The sequence below is a fragment of the Podarcis cretensis genome, assembly GCF_951804945.1.
Source record: "Podarcis cretensis genome assembly, chromosome: 4".
NCBI lineage: Eukaryota > Metazoa > Chordata > Lepidosauria > Squamata > Lacertidae > Podarcis > Podarcis cretensis.
In genome coordinates this window covers 42,125,911-42,148,921 of record NC_137173.1, presented here as the reverse complement: position 1 = coordinate 42,148,921, position 23,011 = coordinate 42,125,911, and the positions used below count along the sequence as shown (strand labels likewise).

Genomic DNA, 23,011 nt, shown 5'->3' with positions numbered 1-23,011 from the left:
GAGGTGGAGCAAAGCGAGAGTCTTAAACTGGTGTGGAGGGGGAGGAGACTCAGACAGGACTTCGCCGGTCTAAGGTCGGGACGTAGAGCTGCACGCTGCGGCTTTAAAATGGAGACTGAATCTCAATAAAGACTTTTGTACATAACTACAGCCTAGCGTTGGTCCTCTGTGAGCTGGGACCTGGAGGCAGCTCTGACAAGTATGTACATAATTCAATTGTATGCCAGCTTTCCACAGTTCAAACTATGCTCCAGGCAGCTTACAACATGAAAAAATACATGACTGCAATGCAACAAAAATAGTCATAAACAATAAATTAAACAAGTCCTACATAAATCAAATCTAAATAAAGATACAAAAAACAAGAGTAGCAATAACCTCCCGCCCCACAATAATAATGAAAAATCCAAACAACACCCCAGCCCAAGAGTCTGTTCAACAGTCTCAGCTTGTGTAGCTGGAGTCAGTCAGGGCCCCCACCCTCCCAGGCTAGGTGGAAAAAGGCCTGCAAGGCAGGCAGGGAGCAGGTCTGCCAGGACTCAAAGCCTAGATGATACGGGCCAAGGCTTACTCTAGTGTCTGCCTAGGATTAGTCCATCAGTTGAAAGCAGCAATCTCCAAGAGGCAGAAGGGAGCTCTTCAAGTGATTGACTAGAAATCAATGTCCCTAGGAAATTCAGATCACTTCTGCTGCTGATTCAAGGAGAGTGGTATGATTAGCACACTGTCAACGTAGATATGAACCACAATCATCATCAGATGGGTCACCAAAACCACCAGGACCTTAGTGAAGTTCCTGGGTGTGGCCAAGGCTGGTATTGGTGTGGTCTACAACTGAACCTCAAGGAGGGGTGATGACATTGTTAGAAAACGTCTTACTTGGTACCATTTTCACCAACAATTAAGCAACAGGGCCACATACTCTTCTTTAAAGAGTGCAGCTTTCATTCCTTTACAGTGGTGCCTCGCAAGACGAAAAGAATCCGTTCCGCGAGTCTCTTCGTCTTGCGTTTTTTTCATCTTGCGAAGCAACCCTATTAGCGGATTAGCGCTATTAGCGGCTTAGTGGCTATTAGCGGCAAAGTGGCTAAGCGGCTATTAGCGGCTTAGAAAAAGGGGGGGAGCGAAAAAAATCGCAAGACTCGCAAGATGTTTTCGTCTTGCGAAGCAAGCCCATAGAGAAATTCGTCTTGCGAAGCGCCTCGAAAAATGGAAAACCCTTTCGTCTAGCGGGTTTTTCGTCTTGCGAGGTATTTGTCTTGCGGGGCAACACTGTATTACATGAATGCCAGTCAGTGCAAGAATGAATTAAAGGGTTTGCTAAACTGAAATTAACAGTGCATATGATACATCCTGTTTAGTCTAAGCCAGTCTCTAAGCAGATTTGTTGTTTGCTTTCATGTTGCCCTCCTGCCCGGGTTTTACTTATTTTGTTTGTGAGATTGGCCATGTCTGTTAGAAGATGCTCAAAGGCATACATCAACCAGAAGTAGGAAAGCAATAAAATAGGAACATTCTGGCTTATGAATGCCCACACACCTGTTTGCATATTGTTTGGGGAAATGTGAAATGTCTTTGCCTTAAAATGCAAACTGAACAGAATTTCTCCCCCCCCCCCCCCGCCGCCCGCTGAGTGTTTGCTTGCCCTGCAATCGACAGCCACATGATGCCAACCACACTGGACCCTAAACAAAAACTCAGCTCAGACATGATTTGAGTTTCCAGAGAAGACTGAGTACAGAGTGCTTCAGGGGAAGCAGCAGCCACCACTTCATAGTTCCCTTCCATCCTTTCATAAACCATGGGCTGGTGGCATTGGTGGTGGAGGAGGAAAAGAATGGTGCCCCTGGGAGCAGCAAGGAGGAGCTTGGCAGAAGGGGAAGCAACTTCCCTCTGAAATGCAGGACAAGCCAGCATCCCTTGGCTCTGGTGATGGGAAGGCGGACAGGACAACACAGACAAGCACCCCACAATACTCTGTAGAGCTGAGATAGTGAAGAGCCTGCAGCCTGCCTCTTTATATTCAAGGCAGTGAGTTACAACAAGGGAACCCTCCTCATACTCCCCCAGTGTTTTCATTCGTAATCTGGAGTAAGCATGGTAGGCGCTCTCTTTTGAAATGAGTCGTTTCCTTTGATGCAGCCCTTTAGTTAGCCACCTGCAGGAAACCTCATCTGCAATAACTGGTTTTAAAAAGGTAGCTGTGGATTGTGCCTGTCGCTCATTCATCTCCATGCAGCAGATGGATCTTAAACTGCTGGTACGGATGAGACTTCGAGAAGGAACATCAACAGACCTGCCCACAGACAGACATATCTGGTGGTGGAAGGTTTTGCAAGTGGCTGCCTTTCAAAGAATGTCTGTTTGTCAAACAACACACTCCACACATACTGCGGCAATCGCTCAGGAGACCTTCATCCCGGGGAAAAAGAGAGAGACCTCACTAAAATGAAAAGAGGCGGAGGGCCTCTGCAACTTTGGAAAAGAGGCTGTGAGCTGGCAATTTGGCTGGGAGTTGGGGGAGAGTAGTAAGAGAGATGTGCTTGGGAATTGTGAAGTCTGTGTGTGTGTGTGTGTGTGTGTGTGTGTGTGTGTGTGTGTGTGTAAAACTGTAGACCAAGGCTGGCTCTGCCATTGGGCAGTGAGGAAGCTGTCTCAGGCAGCTAATTCTGGCTGTCCTGAAAGGGCAGCAAATTGTTACCTTTTCTGTTATGTATTGAAGTTCTCACCCTGGGCCAGCAGGGGGAAGTAGATAGTTTTCACTCAGGTGCACATATGCAAATAAGGGATTGAAAGTGACATTCAGTGATTGGATAGTTACAGAAAATGGTTACTGTTGCGTTCTAGTGGAGCTCTATATAAGCAGGCTGGCTGAACACTTCAGTTCTGTTCTGTTCTGTTCTGGCCTGTGAATAAACAAGAGCTGTTTGAAGAATCGCTGTGTCGTCTGATATGTTCACCCACAACTTAACATTTTCATTTTTAAAAAACAATCTTTTTATCCCCAGGGGGAAATGCTTGTTGGAGCTTCTTCCTCAGAAACCAAAATACCTTGGTGTGCCTTGGGTATTATTGTATCTGAACTGCCGGTCTACTCTGGGGCACCAGCGATCATCATGTATTACCCAGACGAACATACAAAACTGGGCCTGACCTAATAATGTTTGGAACTAGTTCGGAGCAGACAGTTGTTTTATGGATCCAGAGTTGCTGTAAACTCTGTGGACAGAAGCCAAAGAAGAAAGCCAGTATGAGGACTAGAATGAGATCAGCGCCCAAAAAGGACAGGGCTTAAAATGAGAACCAATAAATACATTTTGTGGAAACTTCTCTTTCTCTCAGTTTGCCACAGTGTTTTGCTGCCACCTAGTAGCAGATTTGTAAAAATGCAGTTCATAAAATAACTTGTTATTTTGATTGCTGTTGGCTGAGCAGAATTATTAATGGTTGACTCTTTTATGTGCACTTATGAAATGCACATACAGGCTGAAGTAATACAGTCCTTAGAACTTCTGACAGCCTGTCCATCAGTAACAGTTGTTGTTTGCCCCCAAACCTTTTATTTTATCCTTAAGGAATGAGCAGGGCTTCATGGCAAGCTGGAAATCCAATTTCCTGGGCCAGGGCAGCAAAACAGAACAGGAAGTTGGGAGGTGCTGGTTTGGTGCAATGCTTAGAGTGGTGGACTAAGAATTCACACTCACAGGGTACACTTAGGCCAGCCACATCTCATAGCTTCACCTCTAGTGGAGAGTTGCCACAAGGATAAAATGGAGGACCAAGTACCTCCTACATTGTATTGAGCTCCTTTGAATAAATCTATTTAATAACCATATAATAAGAAACAGGAGCTTTGGATAAGTAGAGCTGAGGAAAGTGAGATGGGAATGACGGCATGGTTGGTGCCACATCTACACGGATAAGCTTTCCAGATGGTAGTTTTGCTATGGTAAGGAACGAAACAATGGTACAAATAACTTTACTTTTCCACATTATGTTTACAAAACAATATTTTTATTAGTTAGGGTACAGCATTATTTTAAAAAACACCATAGCATGAATGCAGATAAAAACATTACAGAAGAATGAATCTCCCAGCCTTATATTACTGTAATAGAGAGAGAAAGAATAAAGCAAAATGGCGAGCTGTAGCTGTCAGCTGAATTTCTGAAGCTATTTTATGGCTGTCTACACGTCTTCTCTAATGCTGTAAACATGCAGCTTCCTACACATGAAGCAAAGTGGGATTCTAGAAGATCCTGTACGTTAGACTAGTACGAAGCTCAAGAGGCCTGTCAAGTAACGTGTGCCTAGTCATAGGACAGTCACCACCACAGTCACATCATGGATGGCAGATAAAGACATTAGGGTGATGGACAAGCAGGGTGCAAGTGGTACAAAACATCAGCAGATAAGGGGGCTGCTCTGATGTGCTGCCACCAAGCAATCTTCTCAGAAGGGGTAGAGGAGGGGGCCTGTACATCTGGGCCCCTGGCTTGGCAATCAATGGTAAAGACACAGTAAACCATTTGGCTGGCACACGAGAAATACTAGCCTAGTCCCAGCCTTTTACTTTAAGTCTTAGAATCTCCCAGAGCATCTTTCTTCTAACCTTGGCCTCTAATGCAATATCAGGGCTGTGAATGACATCACCTTCACTACTGGGTTGGGGTTTTTTTTAAGCCCAATAGTTAACGTAAAGCAATTTCACTTTATTCTAGATACTGTTGAACTCTGTACCCTAGCATGCTCTGCAGGAGGAAAACCCATACTCCTTTCTCCTAGCAATCAGGACTTTCAAGTCACAAGGCCAAACATCACACCAATGACATCCATGCTCATGTGACATTCAGACACCATGGTGTGTTTTTTAAAAGCTTTTTAATTTTATTTTAAGGAAAGCGTTGTCCCCAGAATCCAACTGCAAATTCTAAAGACTTTTTATGCACAAGGCTTAAAGCAGGGCATGCGTCAGTCAGGCTTGTGAATGTAAAGTCTATGATGCCTATTTGTGTCATATGTGCATCTTTTCTGCATTATCAAACATAGCTATAAATGGCAGGAGAGGCTGGAACACAAGCGAAGTTTCAACTTTGATAGCAGCCTAAAACAATGTGACTTATTGCTTAGTAAACATACCTGGCACACGTGCTGCACATCTAATTTACAAGGCCTATATAAGCCACAAAGATGGGACAAGAAGCCTTGAAATCATGTGTTAGATCTGAGTTCTGAAATAGAATAATTCAAAACATTTGTGTAAAAATGGTCTCATCAGATAGCAGTAACTGGATGTTCATGGCTCCTGGCAGTGGCAGTATTGGTAAGAGGGGTTTTTCCAGTAAATGAGACATGACTCTGAAATTAATTCTGACGCAACTCAGTTCTGTAGCCATAGAGTGGGGTTTAGTCATCAGCATTTAATATTTATAAAAGGGTCTGCACTGAACAAGGAGCTGTACGTCAAAACAAATGCATAACAAGTCCCAGCCAGGAGTTCACGATCTAATAATAGCTAGTGATGCTTAGACGCAGAGACTGGCTTGTTTAGTCAAGGACTGACTTCTTTTCAAAGGCAATGGAATGTCACCCAAAGCCAGGACTACTGACACTCACATGCTGCAATATTATATAAACTTACCTAGTCATAAACCTTGCTTCTGAGTACACATGAATGGAACTGTAGTGCCATTTTCTTTAGTCTCCACCAATCTCTGATAAAGAACTTTCTCAGGGCCATTCTATACATGTCTACTCAGAAGTAAGTCCCCAATGCCATTTACTTCAAGGAGTGCTGCTACATCAGTGTATGTTCATATAGGGAGGAAATAATGCCCCCTTTAGAAGTTTCTAGAACTTAATCCTTAATGCCTATCTGCAGAGTATATGCCCAATTAAGGACAGCAGAGTGGCTTGCAGTGTTTCAGGCAGCAGCAGCAGCAAAGCCTTTCTATCTAACTAAGGGCCCAAAATAGCTACACCACAAGAAAAGAGCACCTGGAGAATCCCTCAAATTCTCCAGCCTTTCATCTGAAATAAGATGCAAGCACATCCACACAAAGGCAAGATGCAGGCAAGGAAAGAAATGGAACACCTGCCGCAAATTACAAAGACGATATATGTGAACTGCTTGGAACACTCAAGAAAGCACAATGCGTATACAGAGAATTATCAAATTGCTTAGGCCAGTAGTCAATTTATGCTGAAAACTCCATCACAAATATAAAAACAAAATGCTGTTTCTGTGCTTCCTATTAGTCACAAACTATGCACTGGAGCAGCTTCTTCAACCTTGTGCTCCTAGGTGTTGTTGGGACTGCAGCTCCTACCATTCATGACCATGGCTGGGGGTTATGGAAGCTGTAGTCCAACAACATCTGGATATCCAAGGTTGGAGCTGGAACATGTGCTGGGAAGCATTTTTGCATCATTCCTTTCAAAGGGACATACAGCAGTGGGCACAGGGATCCCTACTTTCTGCTAAAAGGTAGCTGGATGGAACAAAAATATTTAGAAATGGAAGCTCGGAGTGTCAGAACTTGCTCCAGAAGGGGATGAGGTTGGGCATCTCTTTGGGCCTGTAAACTGACAAAGGGTCCACTGTCCAAACAGTGCCACTGACCTCACTTTCCACATTCTCTGTTTTCGTGCCTCACCTCTTCCAGGTAAAGGAATTCTGTAGATACCCTCCTTGAGGGTCCCTGAAATCCATGAGCCAACATCAGTTCATATAAACACCCAGCGTAATGAATAGGACTGTTTTTGACCACAAGAATCTGCGAAAGCTACTGTGATATAATTCCAAACATCCCAGTACAGAACTCAACACTTTTTCTGGAACTTTTAGGGAATTTCTGGCCCCATTCCAGTATAAAATATGTACTTTGGGACTCCTGTATGGTATTTTGCCTGTTGTGTGTCTGTGCCTTGATAGAACCAAAAATATTGGGGTTTTGAGAAGCCTGAAAATTGTCATAGAAACAGGAAAAATTAATCAGATTGTTTGAAGGTTAAAGGTCTTGCACATAGATCTGTCATATTTAATTTGAAATCTAATTGCTACATGGAGCAAGGATACCACATTGGCCCATGAGGACTATTTTTAGGTGGGTTTGTAGATTTGGCTAACTGTAGGCAGGCGTTTTTTTAAAGGACACTATTATTATGGAGATAACATCATGGAATGAAGAAACACCAATTCCCAAGACTGTAGGAAGGGTTAAAGGGAACACATCTGATCAAGCATCAATAGGATCAGGGAAGCAATCATCCACCGTTTCCAGGGCTTCAGTGTCAACCATGACTTCTCGAAATGCTGTTTCAACATCTTCCTCTGTTTTAGTCTCCAGTGCCAGCTTAGGTTGAACTGTAGGATTTGGATCTGTCTTGTGCTCTGGTTTAAAACTCTCACAGGTCTCAGGACCTTTAAAGGAAGTACAAGTTAGAATGTGCTATAAAAATGAATTAACATAGTCTCAGACCTCAATCTTTACTATAATCTTCAACAAAGTCTTCATCTCAGCTTTCCTTTTGCTGTTATCTTTTTTAATTTTTGATTTATAGATTTATATCCCATCATTTAAACAGAAACCTCACAAGGCAGTACATGATGTGTATCAGTCAAACAACTAAATCATCATCATCATCATCATCATCATCAAATAAGAATGTAAGAAGAGTTCACTGGATCAGACCAAAGGCCCATCTTGTCTAGCATCCTGTTCTCACAGTGGCCAACCAGATGCCTGAGAAAAACCCACAAGCAAGACCCAAGCACCAAAGTACTTGTCCTACATCATTTAAAACGTAAATAATAACACTAAAGCAATACAACCAAGTGAATGGTTGACAATTATATTGAAACAGCCATCAGTCCCAGTAAAACCTTATAACTACAACACAATCACAATAAAACATCTCACAAAACTTCGTCCAATTGAAATCATTATGGAAGAGCCCCAGTGTACAAGCGATTATTGTGGAGGAACTCTGTATGATTCCATTTGGCCATGTGGGGGCTACTCTACATGTTACTCTACTGTTTTGTGGAATGGCCACCACACAAAAATTGTTGCATGTGGCTTTTAGAGGGTCACCATTTCTGCATCCCTGAACTACACAAATACATTTATTCCCACACACCTTTGCTCTTTAATAACAACAACAATGATATAACTGTACCTACCAGGATTGGGGGTGCTGGCAACAAGGGCATCTGTGGTTTCACAGGGGTCTCCATTAGGAGGACTCTTTGGTTCTTCACTGGAAATGGCAGACAGGGTTATCCCCTCATCCTTTTCATCTTCTGTTGGAAAGCATAATGAGAGACTGAAAGGGGGCAAATCAATCAATTAATATGGGTGAGGTAGAGTTTCAGCTTTGTGGGTATTCCTTCACCAGTGCTAACTGCTGTCTACTAAACTGTACCTGGCCTCTCCATAAAAAACCCAAAGCACCCCCAAAAAAATTCCCTGTACAATTGCCATGCTTCATAGAGCAAAATAGCAGGTGCCCTATTTTACATCAGAGGTGGCTAACCTGTGGCCCTCTACTGGATGACATCTCATCCAAGAGAACATTGGCCAGCCGGGCCGAGGCTTTGGGGAGCTGAAGTTCAGCAACATCTGGAGGGTCACAGGATCCCTGTTTTCACCTGTGCATTTGTTTAGGATTGATGAATTGTTCACATGTAACTAAACTGTTGATCATTTTTATGAGGATGAGCCAGTAAAGGGCACTAAGAGAATAAGAATTATAGGCAAAGAGGAGGAGAAAACTACAAAAATGCATACAGTGAATAGTGGGTATAAGCAGTTTAATTCCAACTTGTATTAATTCTAGGTAAAGAAGGGCAAGGTCTCCAGATGGTCTCCTGATGCCCCTTTGGAATAAGATCAGTAGGTCTGGATTTTTTCCCATGGGGATTCTCCTAAACTTCAAGGACGAATTGTGGAACAGGGGCCTCTTGTTCTGGTGATGCCAGAACTGAGTTATTGCCAGAGGCCTAATCATGCAAGGAGACCTACAAAATGTGACACCTTGATGTCAACATCACCAGCATCATGATTTGTGGTGCCTGTAGGCAAAACTTATAATGGCGAAGCCTCTGTATCCCTTCTGTTCCCATGGCATATTATGAGACCTTTCTAGTTGCAACAACCTACATTAAGAGGAGTGTAAGGAGTTAGGGTGAAGGATTTTGAAGAAATATCGGGTAGGCTTGATAAGAAATTTGGAAAATAGATCCCATGGTGCAGGGTCCCTTCTAACAGTTCTATGATGTTATGTGCCGAAGGAGCTGCATACCTAAAAGATAGGTTAGGATCATATGAATAAAACCAGCTAAATGATCCTTGGTCCCTAAAACAAGAATAATGTAACCTTATGAGAAATATACCTTTGCAGAAATGCAGTCAAGTGTAAAACCTGAGAGGCAGGCTGGGATATGGGCAAAGGAGCCATGGAAAGTAAATATGAGCTTTATTCTGGCTGGTTGCAAAATCCGCCTAACTTCAGAATTGTCACTTTTGTCACAGAGTGTAAGCAATTGCAGTTATAGGAGGAGCTTAGATTCATCTACAACAGGCATCCCCAAACTCAGCTCTCCAGCTGTTTTGGGACTACAATACCCATCATCCATAACCACTGATCCTGTTAGCTAGGGATGATGGGAGTTGTAGTCCCAAAACAGCTGGAGGGCTGAGTCTGGGGATGCCTAATCTACAATAACCTAGGTTACAGGCCCATGCATTGCTTACTTGGGGAGTAAATGCCACTGGACTTAGTAGATTTCACTTCTACGTAAACATGCAATAGGATTGTGCTGCAAAATACAATGCAAAAAAGAAGAGGGGAAACTGCTACTCACCCGCAGGCACTGGAGTGAAATGATGCTTGCTCTTCATGCAGCAGCATGTGATCAGTGAGGCAATAATGGCCAGAAGGAGAGCACCCCCTCCACACGCTACCATAATATACAGGAAGTGTGGGTGCTGCAGCAGTTCTCCTGATTGAAAGAAACAACACTGTTCTTAAGCAGTAAAGAAACAGGAGCAACCTAAAGACAGGACTCAGGGTCACCACAATGTTAAAGGTGTCTTTGCCTATAATATGCAAGGTGTGTGATTTTTTTAATGCAAATAATGTTGGTGGGGAGAAGACCACTGTTAGTTAGTAGAATCCTACCAGGCATGGAGAAGTTATGTAAGGATGCTTCTAGACTGCTACTATTTGGGGGTGGCAAATTCAGGTTGCAGTCAACACCAATAACATACATTTAAAGCACATCTAAAGCATATGACTTCCCCACAAAGAAGCCTGTGAATAGTAGTTTGTTAAGGGTGCTTTAAGTCACTGGTCTTCGGCTGATGGGTTGGGACCCACTAGGTAATAAGCTACCCTTTGATCCTTCACACCTCATTTTACTTGAAATAAAATTTACTTACAAAAGAACATGATTCACTCTGCCTCCCACTTCACTTAGATCAAACTTAAAAAACCCCACTTAAGGCTGGAAACATTCCATTGAGACAATATACAATAATCCACTTTATAGCCTAGTATGCTTTGCTTCCATTTTATATTTTAGTTCCTAGGAATTGAAGTGGCTTTCAGTCACTAATATTTACATTTACATTTATTATTATTAAAAAATATTTTTATCCCCACCACCACTGCTTTTGGAAGCCAAAAGGTCCCTGGGTTCATTTTTAATTATGAAGTGCCAACGGGATTTTCCAGACCTGGTCCACTCAGTGTGAATTGCCTGCTGTACCCCACCTATCTAGTTGCAACAGGGCCAGCCCTTCCATTAGGCAACACAATTTGAGTATCAACGAAGGGCAACAACTTATTAGTTATTTAATTTATTGTCATTGTACTTTTACAAAGGAGAGGTTTTCTGTCTCAGGTGACAGGATAACTTGGATGGCCTTAGGGATTATGTACCTTGACTTGGTAGGAATTCATGGCACCATTACCTGGTCAGCTGCAGACAGCAAAATGTGTTGTGCTGACCCAAATAGGTAGGAATTATCCTCCTTTGTTATGTAAAAAACATGCCCATAATTTCAAGAGAAAGGAGGGTCCAGAACAAAAGACCCAGAGCTCAACCCCCCTCAACCATGGAGCATAGAGGATATCATCATGAGGTGCATAGAAACTTATTCAGACAGACATGCAGAGCCCATTTTTAACCTTTAGCACATGAGGAGGCCCCTGTTTGCTGATTCTTGCAGCTGCTGCTACATCTCTCTAGGTCTGTAAAGATTGGAGAGTGCAGAAATAGTTCCCTGTGACTGAGGGGATTGAACTGCACAGTTACTGCACCATAAATATCAAAGCCACGCACGACTGCTTGCAGTTAGCAGTCTGTGAGCAACCCATTGACTGCAATCCATTCAAAACATTCAGGGGGCAATAGGTATCCAATAAATTGCATTCTTTGTTTGCTTGTTTTTATTTCAACTGCCTGGTCCAGGACATAGACATTAAAAAGCAAAATACATTGCCAAAATGATGAATGATTTACCCTAACCATGAATGTCAGGTAAAGGAGATTTTATTGTGAGCTGCTAATATTTCTGGTTATTTTGCAGCGAATATCTAGGCAAGAATCACAAGATGGGGCCAAAATGGAAGCTGAGCCTTGGAGCATTCAGCTAATTATGCTGAGGACTGCTGTGTCAGTTGTGGTGCTGGTAACAGAAAGATTATTACATCAGTTTCAGATGTCTCTCGGTGACTTTTTAATGCTGACAGGCCTATGCTGTCTAAAATGTTCCTTCAGCAGCCAATCATTTTAATGATTGCTTTGCTTTGCTTTTATTTTTATTTTACTTTTATTGTGTCATACACTGCCCTGATGTTTGTGAGATTGAAATGTGTGTGTGTGTGTTTCTGGGGAACATGTTAAACTATATTGTAAGATGTATTCAGACATGTTTTTCCCACTTTAACATTATCATTAAGTTCTCCAATATACAGAGGAACAATAAATAAATAAAAAAAGTTCCCCCCCCCCCAAAAAAAAAATCATCACGGCCTGGAAGAATAAAATGAGAATGCTGTATGGAACAAAGTAAATAACAAACCATCATTTTTCAGAGGGCCTCTCACCAAAAGTCTTTAAAATAAGCATGAAAAGGGGAAGAAATACTCTCCCTTGTGTGTCTGTTAATTATCTATTAAGGTCCAGAAATTAAATTTAAAATCCTAAAGCTTTACAAAATCACAATATCTGCATATGCGGGTGGGACCAAATGTCCATGTTCTTTCAGATTCGTGTATAATATAAAGTCATTCCACATGGCAAAGTAATGGTCACTAGTGATTTGGCCTCCCATTAGCCCCTGTCAACATGGCCAAAGGTCAGGGATGATGGAAAGAGCTGTCCAACAATGTCTGGAGAGCACCCAGTAGGCAGGGGGCTGCTTCATGAATGAAGGAAAATGATTTTGTGTTGGTGAGTCAGAGAGACACATCTGCTGACATATATATTCAAATAACACGTTGAACACCCATAAGAAGAAGGTAAAATATAACTTACGATCGTTACCACCATTACATGACAGCTCAATGGAGGAGCTGCTGCAAGAGTTTCTTCTATGGCAAGCGAGCTTTCCCTGTACCCCTTTCCCCAAAATAATGCTCTTGCCACCATCTTTCACACAAGCATCAACATCATGTATTATTCTCCCATTCCGAGTCCAGTAAACTCCATCATTGAATTGACCATCTGCTTCACAGGACAAATTTGCTCTTCCATCAGGTAGACAATTGATATAAACAGCGGGAGGCTTCTCTAGGCAGTGGAAAGAGAACAACAAAACAGAGAGAAAAATGTTACCATGACAGGACAGTGGGAACCATCATCTGAACCTTTCCTTTTTTCATTTAATCCCCTATTACCTCCTTCAACTATATATAACATTCAATGGATCCTAATGGATTTTTCCTGCTGTTTGCTTCTGGAGAAATTGAAAGCTCCTCATGGTCCCTGTAAACAGACCTGCTCCTCTACTAAAATTTACCATCTTCTAAATTGGGATTCCAGGAATCTTCGAAAGCAAATCACATGGATTGCAGGTTCCTATTAACTTTGTTTTTAGGGGTACCAGCCCAAAGGCATGTTATTAAGGTGTGATCATGTATTGAAAAAGCCACTTCCGGCCTGCCCAGGAGGTGGGGTTGCGGGCTTCACACCCACCCCCACATGAGCAGGGGTTGGTTTCAGAGGGGGCTCGCCCTCTTTTCGCCGGCTAGCCCCCACGTTTTCCCACCCTCCCTCCCTCCCTTTGGGTAGGCTTTAGGTAGGTCTCTGACTTTGCTATGGACTTCGGTCTGTTGCCGCAAGGGGCATGGTAGGAATTTTTCCCAATTGGCAATTTACAGCCATTTGGTTTTTCGCCTACCTCATAGCAACTCGTCACAACTCCTCGGCATTGGCGGTTAGGCATTGGTAAGAAGGGGTTAAGAGGATGTGGGGGGGGAGGAACGCCATCACCTCCCCCCAGTGAACGAAGGGTGGTCCGATAAAGGACTCCGGGGGGCGTGGCCCTGTCCGAAGCCTATGGAGGTGTGGGCCAAAGGCATGCCCCCGAGCAGTGACCCGGGGGAGCTCCTAGTCGACGTGCCTCAGCAGGAGACTCCCCCTCTATGGTGTTAACCCTTCCCGTGTCTCCAGCAAATGGGCTGGAGCCGGATAGTTGATAGGACCAATGCCTAAGCCAATGCCTCTCATTCCTGAATTCAATAAAGTTGTGGCCTAATTCACCCATTTAACCTTAAATTATGGTGTCTTGTGTCTTTATTTATCCTGGTGGGGGGCGGGAACTCGCCACGCAATACAGCACTTATGTTACTTCAATCCGTTGCCATGCCCATGCCCATGCCCATGTCAATCAAACTGCCTCGCCAAACCATCAACTTCATCATGTCAGGAGCCACTAATGGTTGTGTGAAGTTGGTTCATATTAGCTCCAGTCCAAAGAACATGAGCCGTCTTGTGACTTGTTGAAATCAAGCATACTGGAAAAAGATGGGTTGGTGTTTTTTGTTGTTGTTTTCCAGATCAGAACAAATATATGGAAATTCTGGGACACAATATAGAAGCATGGCAAAGGAATATTTCTGGCAAAAACATTCCCATTCAAAATGTGAGTCTCGCAATTCAAGCATGCATTTGAAGTAATGAAGAAATTGGTGTTTCCTTCTCCCTCTTTGGCAAGTTGTATCTTTGCTATTTAAATCCCACTTACGTGTGTACCCAAAGCACCATTGCCTTTGCTACAGCAGTTGCAGTTCTGCCTGTTTGCCTTTGGGTGGCACTTAAGAGTAATGTACTTAAACACTTGAATCATAAATGCATACCTTTCTTATGGCACTTTCTTCTGTTTTAACAAACTGATCCGAGCGCGTGCAGAGCCGCCGTGTGCTTTTATTACACTAACCAGAATAAATTAGCTCCCTCCTTTAACCTGTTGTATACCAACCCACATCTTTGAACGAAACCTACACTCCCATTGATCAAACCCTATTTAAAAGGGATGCGGTAATTGTGATATTTTCCCTATGCAGTGCTTTAAGGTTACAAAATTAGAACGCATCCATTCTATGATAACAGCTTTAATATTTTTATTCTTGAAATACAGTATATGGTACTACCTTGACTATAGCCTCAAATTTGAATTATGGATGGAAACATTTTCACAGATTTTAGGTATCCCAACTGACAAATCAATTGCCCGACAGCCTAGCCCTACTGAGTTCAGGGAAGGGGGTGGTCTTAGTCCCAGGTAAGGCTATCTAAGATTGCAGCATTAATGTTGGAAAGAGCCTTTGCATCACTGTATCTCCTTGTCCGTAAAGGGTTTACTTGTTTTCTGCTCGTTGTGTAGCTGTTAAAAGCCAAGGATCCTCTGTCCATACAATATAGAGAACATACCCACCAATATTCCTCAGATGAAAATAGGGACATTTCTCATTTGCCCTCCTCGACCTCCCATTTCTGGACCCCCTGGCAGGGATTTCCTATCAGAAGAAGGGCAAAAGGGAGTCCATGGAGGGGCAATGGGATGCTCCCTGACTGGTGCTGGGGACAAGCATCAGCTCTCCCTCCTCAAGCTTGATGGTGGCAGCACTGACAGGGGAAATATGGACATTCTGGGATCAAATCAGAAATCAGGGTGTCTTTCTGAACTCTAGGACTATCCCTGGAAAATCTAGACAACTGGAGGGTATGTGAGAACCTCAGAGTACAGTGGTACCTCTAGTTATGAACTTAATTCATTCCGGAGGTCCGTTCTTAACCTGAAACTGTTCTTAACTAGAGGCGTGCTTTCGCTAATGGGGCCTCTTGCTACTGCTGCGCCGCCGGCACATGATTTCCGTTCTCATCCTGGGGCAAAATTCTCAACTCAAGGTAACTCTTCCAGGTTAGCGGAGTTTGCAACCTGAAGCATTTGTAACCTGAGGCGTTTGTAACTCGAGGTACCACCGTACTTGTGTATTCTGAGGCAGACTGAGGGCAACGCACATAGCCTGTACGTGTGGTCTGATTATTATTATTATTATTTTCACACAGTGAAATGAATTATCTGAAACACTTGCAACAAGCACAAATTAAAATTTGGCATACCACAAAGCAGTTCACTTAAGGGAGATTTGCAATGCTGTGTCAAATCAGCAGGCCTGTTTGCTACATGCAACGTCTGTCAGGTGGTGGTAGTTATGAATGACAGCTGAGTGTGAGAGGTGATGTCCATTGGCCTCTAGAATAGTCTCCAACTGCCCCAAAAACGCCAGGACTGTCACAAAACCCTTAAGCCATCACAGCTTCTCACGTTGTCATGTCGAGTCCCGAATTCCCCTCTTTATTGAGCTACACTAACTGGAAATGGCTTCACGTTGGCGGAAGCAAGAGGAAGAAAGAGTTGCCAACTGAGTCACTTCCTCCTCCTCTGCTGCCATGTCCTTTGCCGCTGCTCCTGGGAGTCGGAGAAAATGGAGTGGAGTAAGAGGGAAGAGTCTTGTGCCAGATCTAGGGGAGGGAGCCAGGTAGGTTATCTGGCTAGCTGGTTGAGGAGCAGTAGCAGGAAGAGGAGGAAGGAGGGAGGCAATGGAGACGACAACGGCAATGTCACTGCCATCCCTGCCCTGGGAGGTTGTGACTCTCAGCCTGGCAGGCCCCCAGTCACCCAGCCAGCCATCCAGAATAAAAACAAGGAGAGAGTGTCAAGCCTGAAGAGAAGGTGGAGGCTGAAGGAGACCCTGGGCAGGAGCGGGCTCTGGGGGGCGGGTGTGCAGCTGGCAGCGTACAGGCAGCTCTGTGCAAGGCAGGAGCTTGAGGGGAAGGGACAAGGAGATTATTGGGGTGAGGTGGGTTCTGGAGCTAGGTGGGTTTCAAGTGAGGTTGTCTGTCTCATGGAAAACTTTAATAAGAAATCTTAACCTGCAAAAAAAGTCCTCCTCCTCCCCAGCAGTGATATTGAAGTACAGTGGTACCTCGGGTTACATATGCTTCAGCTTACATACACTTCAGGTTACAGACTCTACTAACCCAGAAATAGTACCTCGGATTAAGAACTTTGCTTCAGGATGAGAACAGAAATCGGGCTCTGGCGGCGCGGCGGCAGCAGGAGGCCCCATTAGCTAAAGTGGTGCTTCAGGTTAAGAACAGTTTCAGGTTAAGAACAGACCTTCAGAATGAATTAAGTATTTAACCCGAGGTACCAGTGTAGAATGAGGGACGCAGGTGGCGCTGTGGGTTAAAGCCTCAGCGCCTAGGACTTGCCGATCGAAAGGTCGGCGGTTCGAATCCCTGCGGCGGGGTGCGCTCCCGCTGCTCGGTCCCAGCGCCTGCCAACCTAGCAGTTCGAAAGCACCTCCGGGTGCAAGTAGATAAATAGGGACCGCTTACCAGCGGGAAGGTAAACGGCGTTTCTGTGTGCGGCTCTGGCTCGCCAGATGCAGCTTTGTCACGCTGGCCACGTGACCCGGAAGTGTCTCCGGACAGCGCTGGCCCCTGGCCTCTTAAGTGAGATGGGCGCACAACCCCAGAGTCTGTCAAGACTGGCCCGTACGGGCAGGGGTACCTTTACCTTTACCTTACCAGTGTAGAATAGAATGCCTCATCTTATCTGAGGCATGTTGGAGGGTACGCTTTAGTCATTAGGCTGTGACTCTCCAAGTATTGCTAGATGACAGCTGCCATCATACATGTTTTTGGCCCTCCAACATAAGCTGGAGGGCCACAGGTTCCCCATCTGTGTTTTAGGCAAAATATCACTGAGTTTAAGCTTAAATTAAAGTGCACTTATTTGTGGATCACAAACTAAGGCTATCCTTGGAAATAACTCCCATTGAACACCGGCACCTATTTTCTGAGTGAGTATGCTTAGGATGTTTGAAGCAGAACCAGCAATTAATTAACCTCTTAAGATTTTTCCATTGTTGATTCCAAAATGAGGATGCTGACCACAAGGAATGGATAGAATTATGTCAGTTTCTCTCAGCTACTCGTTTTTCCCATCTTAAATTTAGTGCTCTAAATTTCCACATCAGTTTGCCAAGGCTTTCCGAAAAGTCCTCATGAAAATCGATTGGCATGTTGATCCAAATTTCTCTTTTGGGTAAGGAATTTCTGCAAGCAATTTCCCCGGATATGCCCAGTTTTGCAAAGCAATTTCTCTGAACACAGAATAGTTTTGTATGTTGATTTCACTAAGATATGAATATATTCTAGTATATGCACTTTTGTGCATATACTACCTGGCTGGAGAACAGCTAAGCTGCAAAATGAAAATAAGTGCAGGTTTTGAAGGATGTCTGTGTTTCGATTCATGCATTGTTACAGAAAGTGCAGATTCGGTATAAAATGCAAACAGGTACTGGATGCAAATGAAATCAGTTCCCATGAAAACTGATTCCAATTTATCCCCCATCCCTACTTACCACACACTTTGAGCAAGAAAATTTCGCTGTCGTTTCCAAAAGCAAATGTATATTTCCCCTCATCGTTTTCTGATAAATCCGTCATCTCTACAATCCCGTTCCTTGAGCACAGCCTTTTGTCACAGTCATTGCAACAGTCCATCGTAAAATTCTCCGGCTTAGAACAGTTCGTTTCTTTCATTACTAGGATGCCACTTCGATTTTTAATTTCCAAAGGAAAAGAAACATTACCACCAGCATCACCAAAAAGCTGTTTGAGGTCCATACAAGTCACACCTGCAACAGTAATAAAAGATTTAAGTAGATTTTTTTTTTAAAAAAAAACAAAAGCAGTTTATAAACACTATTAAAATAAATAAATACATATTGGAAACCACAGTAAGTCTAATCAAAGAGGTAAGACTGTGGTCACAGAAAAAGATGAGCAACCTCTTAGTCGAAGAAAACATATGAGAATTGTATTCTTCAGTTTTTTCCCCTTTTTAGCTCATAGCTTCATGTTATCTGAGTGAAAAATAGGATGGAATCAACTCAATATTGGTTACTAAGACTGAAAGCCTTAATTCATGAAATAGTGCAATTCATAATTTTATATGAGTGCTGATCCTTTTGAAGGATACTTGATGAGCCACTGCTGTAAATAAATGACCTAAATGTAGCTTTTAATTCAGGTATCATTTAATATATTTTTACAAGAAAGTATGTGGTTTGTCGGTTAAATAAGTGTTGTTTTTCATGTAGCTTAAACTGTCGCCCATAGTGTGTATGTATTTGAATTCATTACTCATTGGCCTCAAAAAACGTTAAATGACTTCATATGGTCAACAGATTTATATTGATTACACCATAGAATGTTTAGAAATGGAAATAATCACCATCTACTTAGTAGTTTAAGGGGGAAAAGAATCTGAGTAGTGTTTGCAAAACTGGATGAATTCAGGCTAGTTACTTTCCCTCACTGCAATTCACTGTCTCCAAAATCATGCACAGATATTGAAAAGGACTTGGAGTATTGTTTTCAAAAGGATTTTAAACTGGAAACCTATGTACATCAGACTTGATTTTGAGATGTTTTCATCAAGTATTCTAAATTATTTGTTCAAGGTCACGCCAAGAGACAATAAAAGAATCCCAGAATCATTGTGTTGACCACCACCCCACACGAAAAGCCTCGCAACCTCTTATTTCTCTTGCATTTACAAATGCAGTACATCAGGCGACATGGTTGCAATTAGTTTATGAGAAAATCTGTCTTACTTTGGAGTGACTGTCCATTTTCATGCTTTGGCGGTTATGACACCAGCATTTCCCTGAGTCCCGTAGACTAGCCTTCCTTTAAAGGAGAGGGGTGGCAGGGGTGAAATCTGAACGAAGAGGATCATTTCTGCTCACCTAGGCAAAGCAATGCCAATTTGATAAAAGAAAATTCCCACTTACCATCAGAAATGGTCAGAATCACCAGCACGCATGGCAAGGGAAAAGAAGAGCGGAAATCCATTTTAAGCACCTTCTTGCATCGTGTGCTGAGAAGAGGATCTGGCTTTGCTGTTAAACTAACGCACTAGTCAGGAAATGATGTCAGAAGCAGGAATTTAAAAAAAGAAAAGAAGAAGAGCATATACTGGAGGGGTGCAAGACTAATGTACAGTCAAAACAAAGCAGAAGGGTGTTTGGTTGACTGACCTCATGCTTTAGCCACATCACCTTGATGATCTATTTCTATGGCCCTGTATGCAGGAACTGGGGTGTGTAAGAATAAGATTCAGAAGGAGGGGTGAAATAGTGCTCTAAGCAAGTCCATCAGAGCCAACAGGACGGAGCTAGCAGGAATCCCAAGCAAATCCTGATATTGTACCACTTTTTCCTATTCATTGAAGCCTTTGCTGACTGATATAAACACGGGAGTGCAAAATGCAAGGCAACATAAACAATCTAATCCCACTAACAGTAATCATACTGAGTTGTATTCAACTACTGTATGTCATACGCAGAGGATGCCCACTGAAATCAACTAACTTTTACCCAGAGTAGACCTATTGAAATGAATGGACCTAAAGAAGTTAGGACCATTCATTTCAATGGCTCCACTCTGGGCTGGCAAGGTGAATCCTGCCCAACAGAACAAGCTAGATTCAACCCACTGAAGTGGATTCAGACCAAAAGCTGCAGCACATATCGGTAGTGTTTGTGTGTGTAATTACTCTATATGCTTTGAGCATCAATGATAGCTCAAAGAATTCTGTACCTTTGTGGATGGAACCAGCAGGACATGCCCCAAATGCATGAGGTCTTTTTTCTGATGACAAATATTCAACCATGAATGAACTGTGCTGTATATGAAATTAATCCAAAACTTTGGCCAATTTAGAAAAGATACAAATATGGCGCTGTATGTTAACACAATTTGATACAGCAGCAGTATAGTACAGTGGTACCTCGGGTTAAATACTTCATTCGTTCCGGAGGTCTGTTCTTAACCTGAAACTGTTCTTAACCAGAAACACCACTTTAGCTAATGGGGCCTCCAGCTGCCGCCGCACCACTGGAGCACGATTTCTGTTCTCATCCTGAAGCAAATTTCTTAACCCGAGGTACTATTTCTGGGTTAGCGGAGTCTGTAACCTGAAGCACCTGCAACCTGAAGCGTATGTAACCCGAGATACCACTGTAGTTGCAGCATACATGTCGCTGTGGAAGATTATCCTGTTGCAAATACCTCTGATAATACTTTGCAGATACTCACATATGCCTCAGTTGAGAGGGTCACAGTAATGGCCCCATACGTGTGTGCAATGCATGTATTATTCCCCACCAGAAAAGTGCACTCTCACAAGAATGGCCAGGCCCAGCTTCACAGTCAGCATTCTAGAGAATTCTCCCCACCCCCACCCCCCAAAAGCTACCAAACTCTGTCTCTACAGGGTTGGCTGAAGGTCAGGATAACTATTCTGTCTCTACCACACGCACATACAGTGGGACGGGGGGGAGGGGAACCTCACTGTGATCTAAGATGCGACAAAAATAGCCTTCTGTGAGAAAGGCAGTGATCTGAAACTTCAGACATCTGCAGGCCAGTGGAGAGAGAGAGAAAAGACATCTGCAATTAAGAAGTCACCCATGGGTGCACTTGCCCTTTATATATATTTTTAGACCAGAACCGTGCAACTGCAACCTATACGTAGACCCCACCATCCTGCCCTAAGTGAATGCACTTGATTGGGGAAAGGATCTATACTGCATCCAATAATAATTCTGGAAAGCAACAGAGGAATGAGGAAGAAACCAGCTCTCACCATTTTGGAAACATCAATTTTAGGCTACTATTTTTTCCTGGTCATTTCAATGTGTTCAATATACATTTTATTCATGTTGCAAGTCAGATGCTAAGTTGGCACTTTCTCTCTCTGAACTTTCACTTTCTCTGTCCTGGTTCTAGACTTGCCTGGTCTTCTTCCTTAATTTCCTCCCATGGCCCAACATATGAATTTCCGCCTTCCTGGGATTGTCTCATCCTGGCATTCTTTCCAGGCTGACTCTTGCCCGGCATCCCTTTGCGGAGGAATCAGGGGAAGAACCTTGAGAAGGGGATGCCGAGGGAGGGGTGGAGCAAGGGCGAGTCTCCAGCCAGGATTTGAGGGATACCCATTGCCCTCTGGTGAGCTTCCGTAGCAGTGGTAGCAGGCAGCACCAGTGCTCCAAAAAGCACTGGGTGGGAGCTCCCAGAGCAGTGCAGTGTTTTCCCACGATGCTGCCAGCGTGATGCTACACTGGCTTTGCAGAAAACTGTCATTGTAACTAAGTGCTGACACTTGGAGCACTGGAGCCAGAAGAAAAATGAAGCGGGTTCCAGGGCAGGTGACAGCAATGGGTCCTGCCATGGTGTTGGGCCCCCAACACTCGCCCAAGGATTCCAGGGACCAGCGCTGACCCTGCCTGCAGTGCCTTAGTTATCCTGAATCTGGTGTCCTCCACATATTGTTGGACTACAATTCCCACCAGTCCCAGCCACCACATGATGGAGGACACCAAGCTGCTGTTGTGCAACACAATTCACTTACCCCTCTCGTGCAAAACCTTTCTCCTGTCTCACGTTCACCATCATCAGCTTGATCACCCAATCAAGTCTATTGCCTCCTCCACCTCCAAGTCTATCACACACTCCCTCTGGTCTTCCTCAGCCTTGCATGAAATGGTCAAGGTGAGACCACTGAGGCAGAGAAAGATGAAGGAAGCAGTGTGTGGCCAATTCATCTCACAGTCTTCCTTAGTCCCTGCTTGACTACCATCCTAAGATATGTATCGTGGGCTTACTCTTCGTAAAACCCAGGTCCACCACCACCACCCCAAAAAATACTTCTGAGGCAGCACAATGCATCCATCTGTCAAGTTTTGAGCTCTTTGCTCCACACTTTTTTGAGTTCTGGTTTGTTCTTTCCTTCACTTGTCGCATTTATATCCCACATTTTTCTCCAAGGGGCTCAAGGTGGCGAAGATGGTTCTCCTCTCCATTTTATCCCCGTGACAACCCTGTGAGGCAGCTTAGACTGAGAGGAAGCAGCTCTCCCAAGTTCACCCTGTGAGCTTCATGGCCGAGTGGGGATGTGAACCCTGGTCTCCTAGGGCCTAGTCCAACCCTCTATCCACTACACCACACTGCCTCTCACAACTGTTGGAGCTCAATACTCAGTTGCTGCAAAAGAAATCTCCACTTTATGAAGCTCTTTCATAGAGAGACGCTTTATAAAAAGGAGTGGGAACTGCCAGATGCAATTCTGTTTAACACTCTGAATAGGCCTCAGCAACTGCGCTTTGCATCTCCTTGTTAACTTTCCTTCTGGGAATCCTGTGTTGTTTCTCACTCTGCTGCTGAAAGGTGGGGTGCTTGGCTGGCAGGTTGCTCGAAAATCTGCATGAGTCTGTCTACCTGGCCAGCCAGATAACAGAAGTCGCTTTTGGGTGGATTCCAGAAAGGGAAGTGAAACAACCATGCTATCACTTTCTTTGAGATTGAAAGTGAGACGCTACGGATGATAAGATTTCCCCAGTTGCATTTCATTAT

General features: G+C 43.7%; 1 protein-coding gene across 1 annotated transcript; it reads right to left on the bottom strand.

Annotated features, from left to right (window-relative positions):
* Nucleotides 1–3,852: 3,852 nt before the first annotated feature.
* Nucleotides 3,853–19,511, bottom strand: LOC307215517 (uncharacterized protein). Its single transcript, XM_079974851.1, has 6 exons — nt 19,390–19,511; nt 17,953–18,228; nt 12,548–12,802; nt 9,869–10,006; nt 8,186–8,305; nt 3,853–7,423 (listed from the first exon to the last, which is right to left on the bottom strand). The coding sequence occupies exons 1-6, from the start codon at nt 19,448–19,450 to the stop codon at nt 7,239–7,241; spliced, it is 1,035 nt and encodes a 344-aa protein (XP_079830977.1). The 5' UTR covers nt 19,451–19,511; the 3' UTR covers nt 3,853–7,238.
* Between the last annotated feature and the right edge of the window lie 3,500 nt (nt 19,512–23,011).